Genomic DNA, 18323 nt, shown 5'->3' with positions numbered 1-18323 from the left:
CCGCGTGGGTCATATTAAGGGCCAGCCCTGCTGTGCAAACTATTCTGTCGATTCTAGTATGTACCTGGTGGAGGCCCGAGTAAAACGAATAATCCCTGGCAACAGGGTGTTGTAGCCGCCAAGCATCCACCAGCCCCCAGGCGTCCAGCCACTCTGCTAGTTTTTTTGCTGCTTTAATTGATGTTGCTCCCTGCAGTGGGGGGTTAGACCTATCTAGGTCGATATCAAGCACTGTGTTAAAGTCTCCTCCTATTAGTACTTCCCCCGTGCATTGACGAGTGAGATGCCCAGACAGGCCCGTCATGAATAATGCTTGTTCCTGGTTGGGGGCGTATATACAACTCAGGGTCAACTGGAGCCCCCGTAGTTTCCCTTCTAGAATGACAAATCTTCCCTCCCTGTCTATGTTGGAGGAATCTAGCACAAATGGAACTCCCGCTCTAATCCAAATTAGGGTTCCTCTTGCGTAAGCTGAATATTCTGTGGCAAATACCTGAACCCTCCATCTCCTCCGTAATTTCTCTCCCTCTCCGGGCGCGAGGTGAGTCTCCTGTAGCATAGCTATATGCACCCCTCTTCTTTTTAAAAAGGAAAGAATTCTATGTCGCTTACTCGGAGTGCCCATCCCCCTAACGTTCCAGGTCATAGTGTTGTAGCCCCCCATCGTATTCTTAGAACCCGTTGTACATGGAGTCTACCCGCCCCCGGCCAAGCCCCCCAGAAGCTTGCACCTTCATTATGATCAGCCCACATCGCACATATAGCCGGTATAACTAATAACAAAAAAAAACAACTCCCCTTCCCCAGGGCGCCTCCAAAACTGTCGGCTGCCCAATAAGTCCTACAACTCTGCAAATCACACAAACACATCAAGTCAATACTCGCCAGTCAGGGTTGACAGGCGAGAAACAGGTCCGGGGGGGCGGCCAGGTCCGGAGGGGCCACCGTACTTCTTATCTTGACTCGCCTTTCAGCGCCAGCGCGGGTTCTGTTTAGATCAGTTCATCAGCCGTTTGTGGGGTTACCTCCGGTGCACTAGTCGATCCCCCAGAGCCCTCGGGCGAGGACACCACTATGTCTTCTGATTCCTCTTCAGAGACCGCCGGCGGAGACGATTCCACTCCCATCTTGGCTGCCGCTTTTAGGGCTTCTCTCTTTCCAGTCTCCCTTTGTGCCTGCGTGGGTGCTAGCCGTCGGCCGCCCCCTGGCCTTCTCCCTCTCAGGGCCCGCCGGGACCCTCCCCCACCGCGGCCCCCCGGCGCAGGCCGCGCCGGGCCCGACCCCGAGCTCTCAAGCCACTCCCATGCCTCCTCCGGAGTCTGGAGGAAAGTGGTCTTCCCCTCCACAATCACTCGTAGTCTTGCTGGATAGAGCAATGAGTACTGTATCCCTTCTTCTCGTAAATTTCTTTTAACGGCCAGGAAGGAGGCACGCTTGTTTTGGACCTCCAAGGTGAAGTCAGGGAACAGTGTTGCTTCGCCATTGGCCACTTTAAACGGACCCAATTCCCTGGCTTTCTGCAGGAGGATGTCTCTGTCTCTATAGTGCAGGAGTTTAGCAATTACAGCCCGGGGCGGTCTGCCAGGAGCAAGCGGTCTAGCCGGCACCCGGTGTGCACGTTCCAATGAATAAAAGGGGGTCAGGCATCCTGGTGCCACAACCGTACTTAGCCATTTCTCCAGAAACTCCACCGTGTTAGTCCCCTCGACCCCCTCAGGGAGACCCACCACGCGAATATTGTTTCTCCTGTTTCTGCCCTCTGCGTCCTCAGCTCGCCGTTCGAGCTTCGCCACTCTGTCTGCCAGAGAGGTCACCTCCGCTGATACTTCTGCTTGTTTTGGGACAACTTCCTCTAGTGTTGCTTCTGCTTCCTTTACTCTGTCGGCCAATTTGTGGTGGTCGGCTCTCAATAGCCCCACCTCTATCGCCACCTGATTAATGTCACGCTGTAGAGTGGATTTGGTGTCTTCAATGGCACCCAGTATCTTGTCCAGGGTGTCCTGAACCTTGGTTTGTGACTGGCTCTGTGTGGTCAGCTCGTTGTCCGCCATTGGTATCAGTGTCATGGGTTCCATGGCTTTGTTCTTGTGTCTGCCCTTGGAGGGCATTGAATATGCAGAGGAGGGCGTCTCAACGAGGCCGGCGCGCTGTGCAGGTAATTATACTGCCTGCTGTTGGCCTGCCCGTTCACCCAATCTGTTGCCGTCAAGATCTCAGGTTCTGGTCGCTGCAGGAGGAGTCTCCGTCACCATGCCAGTCATCCCCAGCTCGTTGGGCCACAGTAAGCAGGTGCGCCCAGGATCCTCGATGTCACCGTGTAGCTCGTCTCCGCCGAGCGTCCCCACCAGCGGCGCAGTCGGAAACAAGGTGGTTTGGACCGGGCCGGGGGTGGTGCCTCCCACAAGACCGCGTCGCCCTGCGTGGGAGGGGCACCCGCGGCAGGCCCCCAAGGCCGCGCTGTCCCCAGCAGCCAGGAGGGACCCCAACCCCGGGCAACAATGGTGCGCAGTCTCAAATTTCGGGTGATAGCAGCAATCAGCACGGGGCGGACCCTCGCCGCCACACCCCGCAACGGGCGATCAGTGTCCAACTTGAACCGTCCTGGGCGCAGGGGGCCCCCCCGCCATCATTCAGGGGGCACCCGGGCAACGACCACCGGCACCGCAGTCGTACGGCCCCCAGGGGGCACAGGAGAAGCGGGCTCCCTATCAGTCCTCCTCGGGGCGCCTCTTGTCCCCTTGTCTCCTCACCGTCCGTGCCCCCGCAGCCGGGAAGCACCAGGCCCGCCTCCCGGGTGGGAGGCCGACTACACTCCGTCCGGCGTCCCCACTCGGCACTCCGATCTGCCCCTCACACCTCGGGGCGGGCCCGCGCACAGCCCCCGCGCCCTGCGCGGCACGCCGCACGTCCCAGGACCGCCGCCGCAGTCCGCCAGCAGGCCCCCGGGCACGATCCCCGCCGGGCCACACGAATCCGCAGGGGGCCACCCCCAGGGCAACGGCCCCTCGCCAGTGGCCCCACCCGCAATCGCCGCTCACCTCCTCCTTCGCACCGAGCCAGCGGCACCTCAATTCAGCGCAGGGCGGCCCCGCCCGTCAGCCAGGCCGCAGCCGCTCCGCAGTCCCGATCGGCCCCGGGAACCCAGGCGCTCACCCCGGGGGCCAAGCCGCGCCGTCACCGTCTCCCCACATCTTCAGCAGTCGTTACGCTCCACTTTGAGCGCGACACCACCCGCCCCAGCGCGTCTAGGCATACGTTTGAAGTCGGCCCCTCCGGAGCCGAGCGGTTAAGCGTGCGCCATGCTCAGCTCCGTGGCCACGCCCCATCGTCTCTGGGGGTTCTAGTACTACGATTCTGGCTTTGTTTTCCTGATGTTCTGTTTCCGTACCTTGCAGACTAGCCCCGGAAAGGTCCTGTGACACCTTCCGCCAGCAGTCTCACAATCTGCTCAGCTCACCAATGCCCCATGTCACTCCCCTTCATCCACCTTCTCTGTTCACGAGGCCTTTCCTTAGTCTTTGGTTACATTTGCTGTCATGATCAGCTGCCTCAGACCCTTTATTTCTGCCTGTTGTCTGAGGCTCAGTGGGTGGTTCTGTGATGCCTGCATACTCATAATAAAAACCCAATTGTTCATTTAGTGCAAACCCCAGAGAAACAGCTCTCTTTGTGGAGTGGGAAGTGAATCCTGCGTTTCAACAGTCACATCTCTTAAAACCAGCTTCTTTCTATGTTAGTCTGTGCTTCCACTATTTTTCAAAAACTAGAGACACACATCTTCACTTTTTCTTGATAACTGGTTTTGCAAATAATGAAGTGAGATATGAAACATCAGTTCTGGGTTTATATACTAAACCAGCTCACACAGACTAATATCTGCCTTGAGGACATTTGCTTGTAGCCAACTACCCATCCTATTTCTCCTAATGCCATCAAGACAGACTACCAGTCCGTACATGGTGTCATTACTACATGAAACACACAGACAAATACTGCCTAGGAATGATGCCCTACATCAAATCTAGCAATGATATTTAAAATTTGCATCATATACTCGAAGAAGCTTCGCGACTTCTGTGATAAAGCCCATAGGAAGAAAGTTCCTGCTGAAATAAAATAGCTTATTTTCAACCAGTGACTTCTAGGGATCAGAAAGGACGAAAACAACAGTGAGGAAAAAGAAACTGCTAGCATTTGCATATATTCACTGTTTAGGATGATCCACTATGTTGAACATAGAGATGATCAAAAGGACTAATAAAACCACTCAGCCATGTTTGACAGTTGCAAGATTGTCATTTTCCACCACCACAGTTCTGAATGTTCACTGGTTGAGAGTCATACAGTTGTTACTATTTAATTGTGTCTGAAAATTTCTTGTGACCTATTTCTTCATCATACTGGATATCACATCTAAGTTGGTGCTAGAACTGTAGCTTGTTGCCTGTAAAGGATCAAAAGAGGATTTCTTTAAAGGAGTATCACAATTGACTTTCAAAAGTCGTTTGGACCCAAGGCCTCTTTGAAACAGATGTTATTGATCCATTCTAAGGACACAAGCAGAGTGGTTGGATGTTTCATATCGATCCAACCAAGAGAAGGATCCGGAGACAAGTCATTTGTCTTACGGTTGTTTAATCAAAGAGAATTAAATCAGTGTTCTTAGCTAAGTTTTTGACAAACCATCAAACATTACTCACATTAAATTGAATGTTCAGTAAACATAAATTGTGGAAGACACTCCCAGTTCACTTATTGTTCAGGTTTATGCAGATGTTTGAGATTTCTGGCATATTTTGGAGAAGTTCACATTTCCCTGCAGTATTCTACCTGAATTTCCAGGCAGAACGAACATCTCAGAATGAAAATTGGAGATTAGTGGGGCCAACGACCTGGTTCTCAGAAACAGCTATCACTATAGGCTAGCAACCAAACTGAGGCACTAAACTATTGTAACCATAGCACATGCCAGCTGCTGTGGTCATCCGCATACTAGGTATTTTCAGGACAGCGACAGTCAGTCATTTGGCCTCCAAATGGAGCCTATCTTCTATCAGCGTAACTGATTGCACAAACATTTTTGTGGGTTTTTAGGGTTACAAATGTATGGAAATGCATCAGGAAAGATATGGAAGAGTGCAAAGAACTTGATATCAAAACACAGGGGGTGGCTGATAGGTGTATGAGAGAGGTAAAAGGGTTTAACCCCAGGGCGTTCAAAGGGAGGTGTGGAGAAATGTGTGTTGGTGGAGCTAAGATCATGTGTTTTTCAGTCAGTACAACATCTGAACATCCAGGAAAGTTGACAAGAAGTACATTGAGTGCAGTTTGAGTATTTTTGTCTTTAAATTGAGAATGTCTTTTCAACAAAGTTCATTGTTTTCCCGTTAGATTATACTTTTTTTTTCCACAGAGCTTTAGAAAGCTTTCTGCAGATTTTTACATAACTTTTTGGAGGTTGGCTTTGCTTCACCTTTAATCTATTTATACTCCCCACCTTTATATTGCAATCATTTTAGATACACATTTTCAAATCATGGAACACTTTTCGAGTGGGCAGAGTTTTAAATGCAGGAATGTAATTATTTTAGTTATGAATCAACTAAAAAAAGACTTTAAGTTTTTTTTTTTTTTGCTAAAAAGATGCCTTCTTGTACATTATGATCTGATACCTGTATAGAGTAGCCATCATCCACTGTCGGCTCTTCATCACCTTCCCCACCCCCCCAAGTTGTCAAGATTTCTGATTCATGTTTTTTTATAGGTCTGGCCTAGAGACCGCATTAGCTAGCTTGCCAGCCTTTTGTCCCCCCCCCAAAAAAAATGATAATTAAAAAAAGAATGCAGATATAGAGGCATTCAGTCATACGTCTTCATCTGTTAGTTTGTGCAAGTGTTATTCACATTTTGCTTCCACCTACCACAGCCTACAACATAATAAGGCTGTCGGTCAGCCCACCTCAGTCATGGTTATAATCACTCTGAGACAGCAGTTTTCTTTTGCTCATGTGCATACCCGCCAAGAAAGTAGTCCATTTCAGTGCCAGAACTAGTGTGTCCGTTTCTGCTTTTATTTCATTTTTATGGTCGAGCCCACGAGTGCATGCGAGACACTGTTCTGTTCAGTAAAGGACTTGGAGCCCGCCTGTCTTTCACCATTTGTTGGTTTCCATAGCACTATTCTGTACAGCCTCGTAATTCGTCAGGTCATGTCTGGCATCATTTCCATTCCAATGTGTATAGCAGGGAACAAGCACTAAGTGATTCAAATTAATTAGTGCCCATCCGCTGCTCCTGACGTGATTGAGGTACTACTTTGTTTTAACTTTCAGTGCCCCACAAACAGAAGGCTTGTGACTGGCAAAAACGTGCCCAGCAGGACAAACAAAATTGCAAAGTTTTGATTTTTAAAGCTAAATTTATTTTATTTTGTTAAGCCGTCTTTTCTCAGTTTCCACTCATGTTTTGTTTTTGCTCGTGGGCCATGTTGTCAAAAGAGGTCAATTAATTTGTTCAGAATATGCAAGACCTATTGCACTGTAAATACTTCTTTGAATTTATTTTGTGAATTCATTTTTGTGATACATAGTTTTTTTATTTACTCTTTCCTTTTAAACATATGCATGTCACCTTTAGCCATGGTGACATAGTTTTGATAGTTTTCACACTCTTGTTGTCTGTTATTTACGTTTGCAAAAAAAGTTGATTTAAAAAAAAAAAAAAACAACGCAGATTTGCCATGGTTTTGCTAGTGCATGTGTAACTAATGTGAAGAAGGCTCCTGATTGGGGTTTCTCTCACTGGCTCTGATGATGTAAGGGCGGTTTTCATAATCAACCACATTTAAAAAGATAGGTTTATAACCTAAAGGCCCCAAAGAAGAATAGTTATTTATTCTTTATTCGGTTTAACCTTTACTTTTAGGAGGTGACCATGCCAAAGAAATGACCGAGTTCACAAGTGAAACTGGCAACTTAATTTGTCTGTATCTATGTAATGCCCAAGTCCTTCCTCTTCATAGTGATGTTATAGAAAACATTCTTTAGCCTGGTTGTAAAAAAACTAACCACAAGGGCTTGTTTATAATTGAGCCTATGTTTCTCGCCTTCTTCTGAGACACTGTTGGGTGCACATTCTAGCTGTGGCACTCATAGTTGTGTACCCCGTGCCATGCAGCATGCCTTAGGGCTGGATGTACAAAGCTGCTTAGCATTTTCCAAAGATGTTTTTTTTTTTAAAGTGCAATAGAGCACACACACGTGTGCTCTACATGTGCACCTCTGTTATTGAGGTGCATCACGAGGGGCCTTATGCTCATAGCTGTCCTTGGTTTTGCATTTCCAAAATAGCAATTTCCTAATATTGATTTCTACTTAGTAGGAATCGCTATTGGGAAATCAGTATTTTGATACATATAATTTTGCATTTCCTGAATAGAGATTTATATGGAGTTGCTATTTAGGAAATTCAAAATTGCCTGTATGTTCACCTGTCCCTAAGTTCTGGCATTATCATGAAAATTGCTTTTTGGTTTTTAAGTTTGCAGTTTAGGAGTTACCACCAGTTTCAACTTCTCTACCATAATGATTTCTGGAGTGAAGTTTGCTGAGAATTCGGCAGCTCGATTTGGCACATTGCATAATGTATCTTTGTAAAACTATGTGCGGTTTAGGATTTGATTTGGCTGCTTTGAAAGCATTATGGAGTTAAGGCATTTCTTTCAAGTTTTCTGTTTGATTTTTTTTATTTTTTTATATCTGGAAAACATAAGGTTCCATATACTGAATATGCACACACTGGTTTTGCAGGTGCCTCTTACCTTCGAAGATATTGCTGTCTATTTCTCTGAAGAGGAATGGGAGTTTCTTGAAGAGTGGCAGAAACAGCTGTACAAGACTGTAATGCAAGAAAACCATGAGCTCTTTCTTTCACTCGGTAAGGGCATCTTGTGTGTTTCCTGCTTAGCCCGACCAGTTTGTTCAGTGTTTATCTGCACCAGATGTCTTTTCAGAGTTAATTTGCCATACCTGTCTAGAACTGGTCTTTTTGCAACTGCAGATAGCGCTCTTCTCATGTATGCCTTCATGTGTGTATTACATTGGTCAGCATTAAGTTTCAATGCAGTGAGATTGGGAAGTCTAACAAGTTCTTTGTAAAACAAGCATTCTGGGCATTGCACTACCAGAATTCCACAAGTGTGGTCTCATCCACATGCAGGCAAATACTGCCTGAGGTCTCCTACACCCCCTTCGCTCTCTTCCTTAACTGTGCTTAGTTGGGTTTATTTTACTGTTGGTTTCCGTGACGATGAAGATGGAGGTGGTGAGCAGCTTGCCTTTTAATCCACTCAGCCTGTCCAGCCGTTGCTGGCTCTGAACCCCTTTAAGTATTTGTCATTCAGTTATTAAACTGGTGAATTCTGAAGCTAGACGAAACCCATTCTCTACCCATGTTTACTCTTCATTATTTTGATGTAGCCTTGTAGCAAGTGCATCCATATTATTTTTGACTGTATCACCCGCGTTTTGCTTCCTCAAGCTGTTCTTTGCCTTAAATTGTAACCAGTATTGCTATTGTCCTTGGAAGTGCAGGAACAGGGTTCAACTTAGAGCTCATGGAATTACCCACAACCCCTCTTTAGGCTTTGACTTTCAGTGAGTAGAAAAGCTGAACATTCAAAGATTACCCTTGAAGGGTGGTGTGGGGAAGAAATACCAATGTCAGTTAGCTCATGAATCTGTCACAATAAATATATTTGCCAAGCAGTGTTATTCTTTTTATCTCTAAGGTACTAACTGTGCTTCAGGCAGGTATACAGTTGCAGTTGAGAAGCCTAAGCTACAACCAAAGCATAGTGTTGTGTTAAAGTGCACATGATCACACAGTCAGATATTTTAATACATTCTGTAGATGAAAAATTCTACCTGTGGGCTGAACCAAAAGGGGTTACACTCCTAGGGATTGTTTGTAATGCCAGTGGCTGCGCTTTTCTTGTCACACGGTTTGTATAAATCAGCAGACATTCTGAAGAACAAAGTCTGAGACACTTGGGTTGGGTAACAGTCAGAGACACGTGGGTTGGGGAACAGAAATGCTACGATGTAGAGTGGCTTCACACGCATCCTAAGGTCATGGCAATGCCACCCGCAGGCAGCATTCAGATGAAGGAGACAAGTCAATGGCACATAGACCTCATGCTGTCATTGCAGTTACGTAGAGGGCTCTACATTGGGATCAGTCATTGTGGTTAAGCAACACATGCCCTTTTGTAAAGGTTGCGTGCGTTTGCTTGTAGAAGTCTCACGAAGGCAGTGGCCATTTGAGAGGAACCCTGGCTCTCATGTCACGACTCGCAGTCACTGGAAGACTTTCCAGAACAGTGACTTGTGTCTGGGTTACAGTTGCTCGTTGTTTAGAATGGGTGTGATTGCAGGCCTTCAGTCTCAACTAACTGTCTCCTCACAACAATGCATAGGAAAGGTTGGTTCTCTACATATATGGCAGGTTTTCTCTTGTTTGAGTTGCAGCAGTCATAGACTCTACTCCTCCAGGATCGACATAAAAATATTTTGCCTCTGGTTCCTGGAATGATCTCAGTCAGGTGTGCAGGGCTCTTTCAAGCAGATGTTGCATACTGCATAAGCCGTGGAGGGCGGGTTGGGGGGGGGGGGCAGCTGATATCTGGGATACTGGTAGTTGGTTTCCAACAAACTGGTCACTCGGTTGCAAAGTTGGCTCTCAAATTACTATACTGACTATTATCTGGGTACAGAGGAACTGGCACCCTGTGTTTGTCGGTTAGTGTCCTTAGAACATCTTGCTAGTCAGCTGCTTTTACTGCGCTTTTGCTTTCACCAGAACAGGGCTCAAAATGGATGTGATTGGCATAAATGCTGATCTTTGTGTAAAGGGTGTGCAATTTTGGCCAAATACTGGGCCAGCGTAGTTTTTCAAATGTTGCTCCATCTAGGTCATAGGCGTTGCTCCATCTAGGTCATAGGCGATGGAACTGGCTTGGTTCAGGACATGTGGGCACAAAGAATACTTTCTGCTCCAGGCTAGAGAAGAGCAGAGGGACTACTGAGAGAAGGGGAGACAGCAGTAACAACTAGACCCTATTGAGCACATATAGCTGGAGACAAACACACATCCCAAGTGTTGCAAAAAAATAAAAATCTTGATCTTCAGTGCATATATTTGGCAAAGATATTGTTTAATAAAAAATGAAGGTTTAACTATGAACATGTCAATATCACAAACTGGCTCTAGGCGTTGAATGAAAATGCCTCGGGGGTTAAGAGATATAGGGGGTCATTACGACCCTGGTGGCCGGCGGTATGTTGGCGGTAACACCGCCAACAGGCTGGCGGTGTTCTGCCAGCAATTATGACCGTGGCAGAATTGCAACGGCCATACCGCCGGCCCCTCCATTTTCCCGCCAGGATTCCGCCTGGTGGTCATGATCCCCAGGGCAGCAAGCACCGCTGCCCTGGGGATTATGAGTCTCCGGCCGCCGGCCTGTCCATGGCGGTACACACCGCCATGGAAAGGCCGGCGGTAAGGGGACTTGGGATGCCCCTGGGGGCCCCTGCACTGCCCAGGCACTTGGCATGGGCAGTGCAGGGGCCCCCATGCATAGCCCCGTCGCGCATTTCACTGCCCGAATTTCGGGCAGTGAAATGCGCGACGGGTGCTACTGCACCCGCTGCACATCAGCATTGCCACCGGCTCTATTACGAGCCGGCTGCAATGTTGATGTGACATTTCCGCTGGCCCAGCGGAAATGTCATAATAGGGAGACAGAAATACCACCGGCAATGGCGGTATTCTGTCTCCCGCGGCCTCGGCGGTCTTTTGAAAAGACCGCCGAGGTCGTAATGACCCCCATAATGTGCTTTGTATCACCCATGGAAGCAATCTCTAAAACACATCAAGTTTTATTTTGGTGGATTTTTTTAAAGAGGCGTCTTACATTTGTGATCTACATTACAAGCATCAGCATTATTTATAGTACTTTAGTTGACTCTTTTTTTTTCATCTTTTCAGGATTTACTCACAAATGCAAAATTACATTTTTCATCTAAACAGGTGTAAATTTAATTTGTTTACCTCGGTTGGAAAAAATGCTTTGCGTCCGACTAGAGGCTGTTGTACTTAAAAAGCGGTGTCCAGTACCTGTTGACAAAATTTTTTTCCTTTTGGCAGACGATGGCCCGGTGATTAAGAAGGATCGGGAGTGCTTTCCAGAAATGCTTGGTGTGCCTCAGTGTTCCAACTTATGGGTGTCTGTGAAAAACGAGCAGATGTCTGTGATGATGAAGAGTGAGCCTTTGAAAAGTAAGCTGAGAAAGCAGCCAGTTCTCGTAACGAGCACGAGTAACTTAAGGCTTCGAGAGCATCTTGTACTCCAAAGGTCACAGGTTGAAGGAAGACCCCATAAATGTACAAAATGTGAGAAAAGCTTTTATAAAAAGTCCCACCTTACAGCTCATAAGAAGACTCATGAAGAAAAGCCTCCAAGAATATTGGAAGAAAAACCCACACAGACCTGTGAAAAGTGTGAGTTAGTGGGCTGCAGCTGCCGTTCCCCCCTTAATATTCCTCCTAAAGGTTGCAATGGAAAAAAGCGCTACAAGCGCAAGAGATACAAGAAGAGCATTAGCACCTTGCCACGTTATGGATTCCGGAAGAAGCCATATACGTGTACTGACTGTGATAGACGTTTCAGTTTCCAGTCAGAACTACTCGTTCATCAGAGAACGCACACTGGAGAGAGACCATTTAAGTGCACAGAATGTTGTAAAAGTTACACTATGAGTGCCCAGCTGACGGAACACCTAAGAGTTCACACAGGCGAAAGACCCTTTGAGTGTCATTTATGTGGCAACAGGTTCATGTATTACTCTGCCTTGAGAAACCACCTAGTTATTCACAGTGAAGAGAGACCTTACCGATGTACTGAATGTGGAAATAGCTACAGTCGCCGCCGGAGTCTTATGATTCACCAAAGAACACACACTGGGGAGAAACCGTACACTTGCAATGTGTGTGGGAGAGACTTCAGTCAAAGCTCCAATTTCATTATGCACTTGAGAGTCCACAGAGGAGAGAAACCCTATTCAAAGAGGAAAAAGAAAGCCTCTAAAATAGGTGATAGTGGGTAGTTTTTTCTTCTTGAGGGGAATCTGTTCCAGCAGTCAGTGAGGCTAATTCTTAGAACTCAGTAGTGTTAAAGACTCACGTAAGCACAGTGTGTTGTAATATGGACATAAATGAGCTTTTGTATGTTTTTTGTAATGTAATCTGTACTAGTTTTCATAACCTTGTAGATTATTTCATGTTTTGGAAATGCTTCACTACAATCTTCTGCTGAAACAAAATATTTAGTTTTGTGCGCTCTACAGAATGTATTAATTACCCCTTTTCATTCTCTCGGTATATGAAGCTTTTTCTGCATGCTCAGTGGAGGAATGGCTAACCGAGACCTAATTTGTAATTATCGTTATCTAATTTAACACATGTACCCCATACAAAATGGCAACTTATGAAAAGTTGTATAAATATATGCAAAGATGTTATGTCTTTGTAATGATTGAAATCTACTTTTATTGCAGCCAAAGTCTTTGCTCCTTCATGAAAAAATATCCTCACCATCAACCAAACTATACATTTACCAAAGAGCCTTAGGATTCAAAAGGAAGCATTCAGAATAATTGCAAAATAAACTAAAATAATTGTTATTAGAAAACTCTGTAAAGAAAGTCGATGTTTCACGTAATGCGTTTGAAGTGGTCAGTTGCACAACATTAAACTTTCTTTTTCCAGGGTGATGAAAGTCACTAGATAGCAACTGCACCACATCAAAAGTGACAAAGATTATTCGCTGCACATTTCAGACATACCCAGAAGTCTGAGGTTCTGCATGCAAAAACTGACAAATGCCTTTCCCAGTTAAGTTTTTCATGGAAAGGCTTCTCTAATGCAGCCACGAATTCCTCTATGCCTTCTCATTCACTGCATTTTTAAAGGGCACTTAGGAAAGTAGGTGTAGGTATTTCCGGGTGCTATTAATGTAGTGGGGGCCGTGGTCAGGAAAATGTAAATAAGATGAACACCCACATATGTACATTTATGTTTCTTCAAATACATTTTAATTACTTTTTTGACACACCGGCACATTCAAACTTACCTCTGAATGGCCCACGAGCAACTACTTATGTGTGCCCCAAATTTCCTCATCATATGTGCTGTTAATATTCAGTACAAAATCTCCAACCACGAGGGCTCCTGAACACATACACATATTTTCATTTTATTTGTGAAAATAGTTTTGTAAAGAGAATGTGCCCTTACCAGACAAGGCATCGTTGTCTTTCTTTTCTCTTAGTGGCAATGAAAACAAACCAGACCTATTAAAATATGCTTACAATACATTTGAATGAAACCACCACTCTGGAGTTACACTTTTAAAAGAAAAAATACATGAGGGAATAATGCTCCGGTGCCTAGGCTTTTACATCCATTTGCATTTTTTTTGTTCTTTCAGTGGATGCTACCAAAAGACATGTTCACACTTCAGTGCTGTGGAAAAAAAACATATTAAGGAGGCTGTAGGAAGGTCTGTTATGCACGCTATTACTTTAAGGGATATCAAATGTGAGGTGGAAGGGTAATTTGTTCCAGATGACTGATGCCTTGTATGCAAGAAGGACATATACCTGGATCTGATCACTTAACCACAGTGAACAGGAGCCATATCATTTCCATCTGTGAATAGGCATATGTTTTCTGAAACATAAGACCAGACATGGCAGTCAGCACTGATATATAAATGTAAGAACAAAGCTGTCTGATTTTTGCACAGTCCTATCAGATGCTTGTGACTAATGCTGCAGAGTAGTTAACAAGCTTCAGCATTCTGAATATGTAATCCAAGTAAGAGAAAGACCCTCAACACCGTTCAGTGTAGCCTAGAAAGAAGCAACTATTGCTCAGCAGTGTTGAAGGTGGCAGATGAATCTAATAATACCAAAGCTGAAACAGTACCACCATCAGCCTGCTTGTGCAGTCATCTGGTGCCACCCACACCTTGACTCGTTGCCTTGGCTAGGCAGGTCCCCAACCTGATGCATGTGGTTATTCTTGGTCTAATTCAAAAGTCTCCCTTCCACCACTATTTCTAGGACTTCTGATGTTAAGGCCGCTGGGAAATAAACCAGCAGTTCGGAATTGGGATTGGGGCCACTAATAAATGTTTTCTCAAAATCAATGAGGGGTGGGAACCAGGAGGTCCCAAGGCAACTTGGTAATCCCTCATAATACTTTTTAGGTGGGGCCTAAACATATCCTAATAAAATGGGATTTGCTGCTGCCACAGATTCCCCTTGTTCCTATTACATATTCACCATTTGTTGTGGGCACATGCATAGGGAACGCAGCCATAAGGATTAACATGGTATCTTGAGGAAACATGTCACAGGACGTTGATCATCTTTTCCGGGGCTCTAAGAATCCCAAGGGTCTTTGAGAGCTACTGAGAAGGTGAATCAGGCGCTTTTGCAGTTACGAGATGTCGGACCCACTGCCACCCCATTTCAAGGCCATGCAATAATCTGATATCAAAATCCAACACCTTTTTAGATGGCTTCATTGTGGGCGGACTGCTGGTGGAGTGGCAATACCAATAGCTGATTGGTGATATTTTTGCTTATGCCTTACTTATAACTGGATATAGGTAGCAGTATCTTAACTGAGCCAAACCAGCGACTCACTTCCTCATTTCCTTGAGAGTAACTGATGAGCTTGTGAAAGTGCCCTTTCCCTCCTAAAATGGTCATGCAGGCCTTTAGAAGATTCAGGTGGCCATATTGCCTGCTCTCAGGAGTCAGATTGTTATGCTTAGCAGTGTTAACCTGTGTGCAGATTCCTGCCTGACATCCAGCAGACGAGATCTGGCCTGCATGGAAGCCTCATGTGTGGAGGTTTGAACAGGTGGACATAGATAAAACCATTTGGTGTGGCAGAAGTCATATGTTTGAAAGTTTAAATGTAAGAACATCATTCCTTGCTCTGGTTTGTCTTTTAGGGGTGTAAGTTTAAGTGGTAAGCTTAGAAATTTGAATAAAAACATTTTTTTTAGTTTTCTTAAAAAAGGGAGACAATACAACGTTGCCTCCAGTTGGCTTGTTTTCTTTGTAACGTTTATTTCTGAAACGAAAATGTGTTAATTTTAAAATGTGTTCTGGGATCCTATGCTTTTGCTGAGATGTTCTGCAGTTTGAGGTGAGATAGAATACTGATGTTGAAGAACTAGTATTACATGTACATCTCAATTATTTTCACAGTGGGTGCCTGAGAAGAAATTTCGTCATAGAAAATGATTTTTAGTGAAAGGAAAAAATATACTTTTTAAAACTTTTGGCATCTGATCCTAATCAGAGACTGCACACTTTGTGCTGGGGAAAACAGGCCTTTGCTTGAAATGTAAGTGAATATCACACATTATACTTGTATGTTTCAAGCCGTTTTACACAACAACACATCTGGGGATTAAGAGCTTTTGTGAAATGGGCCTAAATTTGTACCTACACCTGTATTTTTAAATCCACTTACATGGGGACCAGCAATGGAATTATTTGTATGCTTACGGACACACGGTCAAATAGGATACTAAACCACTCTTGCTTTGAAAATCAATCTGTGTTAGGAATCTGCATACATATTTGCTTATTCGATCTAATTCTACTGTATGTTTGTGTGAAAAAGGTAAACAATGTCAATAGGGTAGTAACTTCATCGTTTTCACCTTCTGCTTGGATTTTGGAAGAAAAAAAGACTCTACCCTCTTTCCAGATTTACTCAATTTACCATAAATCTGAGACTGTTTTTGCCTTTGAATGAAGAACATGTCCTAACGTGTCTCCAAATATAGCAATACTGTTTTGTGAATCTCTGATAGCGGTCAGATAGTGATACCTTCTGCATCAGTGACTGAATTAATGTTTTTAATTATCAGTCATTTGTTTTAAAAAGAAATATAGTAATGGCTTGTTTACCACGGCCCAAAGATTGTGTTGGTGGACTCTAGTCTTCTCTCTAGAGTAGCTCATGAGTTTGTGATAGCTCCCCAGCTACCTACAAGTAGCTCTTCTTTGTGCAGCCCAGCTTACTAAATTATAATCTTTTGTTTGAATGTAATTAAGCTTATGTTTAGGAAAAAATGGTTTCCTTTCCAAAATATATTTAAGGTTGATATTTGAGAGAGAAATCATGCAGGGTTGAGTAGGAGTATTACTAATATTACCTTGGTGGCAGGGTCATTCCAACTCTGTCATGTATTAGCCAATTAGAGGCATTTCACCAGTACTGAGGTAATCACCGATGGTAATCTTACATATGATGTGGTGGCTACTGATGTAATCTGGTTTGGTCACTATTAGAACATTGGAATGCTGGAGGCTCCATTGAAAACAATGGAGTGCTGCGGGCTTTTACTGGCCGGTAAAAGCCTGCAGCGCCAACATTCTAATGTTCGCTTTGTTCACAGCAACAGCTGTGAACAAAGCCTCACGGAGCCCGAGGGGATTTTAATCCCCTCCGGCTCCGTGAACATTTTTTTTTTTTAATAGAACATTCTGCCCTGTGTTGCAGAATGTTCTAATAGCCTTAGAACCTGCCGTAGCGGGCTCTACGGCTATTAAAGTCCCTCTCCCTTGTTAAATGCCCTCGCCTTCGGCTCGGCATTTAACGCGGGGAGCGGGCCTTTAATAGCCGGTAGAGCCCGCTACGGCGGGTTCTAAGGCTATATTATGACTCTAACAATATTTGTATGTCTGAATGCTTTTTCTCAAAAATACGTAACTCTCTCTACAGAAAAGGTTAGAGTCCCCCTGTTGTAATGGATTCTCATTAACTTGCCTAATAGTTCACATGCATGGGAGAGAAAACCGCTCAGATAGCATTATTGCTTGAGATATAATGTGAAGATAGATTTTACTTAGATGACAATTTTGAACTTTAAAATCATCCTATAGACTGCCCAGCTAGTGATTTTGGTCTTTACTGAGACAACGTTCTAGTTTAATTTAATTATGGTTGATTAAACAATATCATTATGATTTGGTTCCCAGCACTCTTTGGTTATACTAAAACATCCGTTCAAAAGTTTCTCTTTTTTTAAGTACAGTAGTTTTTAAAATCTTTTTAAAAACCTTTTTTGAACTTTTTATTAGATTTAAAAAAAATAAAAAAAACAGGAAGAAAATAGCATTTGCAGCACAGAGAGATTGAGTCACAGAAGTCGCAAACACAATGACACTTTTTATATCCCTTAATCGGAAGGGCCTATAAACAGCCAGTACACAACCCACATTCAACAGTAGGTACAAGGATTAGCTGATAGCAGACACAGTCAGAAAATGTTCCACTAATTTTTCCCATATTTTGGTATGTTTTCTCGAGCATCATCGGTTTCTGTATATTGACTCCTGCCAAGGCACACCAGCCCATACCTTAAAGTCATTCATCAAGAGAAGGAGTAGTATTTTCTCACCAGTAGCGAGCAATATCCCTTTAGGCCTCTACTAGTCCAGTCATCACAAGCATTTTATCTCCTCTTGATCTGTAATTACAGTAATTCTTGATAAAAGGTTTTAGAATGAACTAAATTCGAAGCCAGTGCGCCTCGACCAAGAAGCTATAGGGGAGATATGTAAGCAGGTAGTTTTTAGCATGTGTTGGCAACTGGAGGGGTAGATAATTGAAAAAAATATACAGGAAAAGTTTTCAAAACTATATTCTCTAACCAACACTGTCATGGTTTAAAATAATGGTTTGAAACTATTTCACTACAAATACATTAAGGAACTGAGCTCTATTTGTAAGAAATTAGATGTAAAAAGTAAGGTTGGGGTAAAACACATAAATCCCATAGAGCATCAACTTGCTTACTTAAATATCAACGCTTACTTATTAGGACCAGGGAATATAGGGTGACTGAAGCATTTCATACCAACTATTCTGACGTCCAACATTTCACAATAGTTTAAGTGCCTCACAAAAATACCAGTGGTGTATGCTGGACTAGGTGGGCATTTTCCTAGGTAGTGAGAAAGGCTTTGTCTATGATATGGGTTTAAATTATGTGATTGGAGTTTGATTTGTTGTAGTCTTTCTGGATCCTTGAAAGGGTCTTATCATGGGCCTCAAAAAAAAAATCAGTTGTATATATGCATGGGAGAGGTAGTGCAAAAGGGTACTTGGATGACAGAACTTGTGGGCAGAGGGAGCACATCATAGAGAGAAAGTGGTCTGTAAATTCTTTT

The 18323-nt window shown here is 44.2% G+C and overlaps 1 protein-coding gene across 8 annotated transcripts in view; it reads left to right on the top strand.

Moving 5' to 3' along the window:
• Positions 1–18323, top strand: part of LOC138250087 (zinc finger protein 664-like) — a 190742-nt gene that overhangs the window by 25393 nt on the left and 147026 nt on the right. For 2 of the 8 annotated variants that reach the window (XM_069204496.1, XM_069204499.1), the window contains exons 2-3: positions 7809–7935; positions 11206–12578. The exons of 2 other annotated variants lie outside the window; for them this stretch is intronic. In XM_069204496.1, coding sequence (XP_069060597.1) covers positions 7809–7935; positions 11206–12164 — 1086 coding nt within the window. In that variant the 3' untranslated portion in view covers positions 12165–12578. Of the gene's footprint in view, positions 1–7808; positions 7936–11205; positions 12579–18323 lie in introns of those variants that run through there. 4 more of the 8 variants (XM_069204495.1, XM_069204497.1, XM_069204500.1 and 1 more) reach the window with 2 other exon arrangements.

The sequence above is a fragment of the Pleurodeles waltl genome, chromosome 8 (genome assembly GCF_031143425.1).
Source record: "Pleurodeles waltl isolate 20211129_DDA chromosome 8, aPleWal1.hap1.20221129, whole genome shotgun sequence".
Lineage (NCBI taxonomy): Eukaryota > Metazoa > Chordata > Amphibia > Caudata > Salamandridae > Pleurodeles > Pleurodeles waltl.
This window is presented reverse-complemented; position numbering and strand designations above follow the sequence as displayed.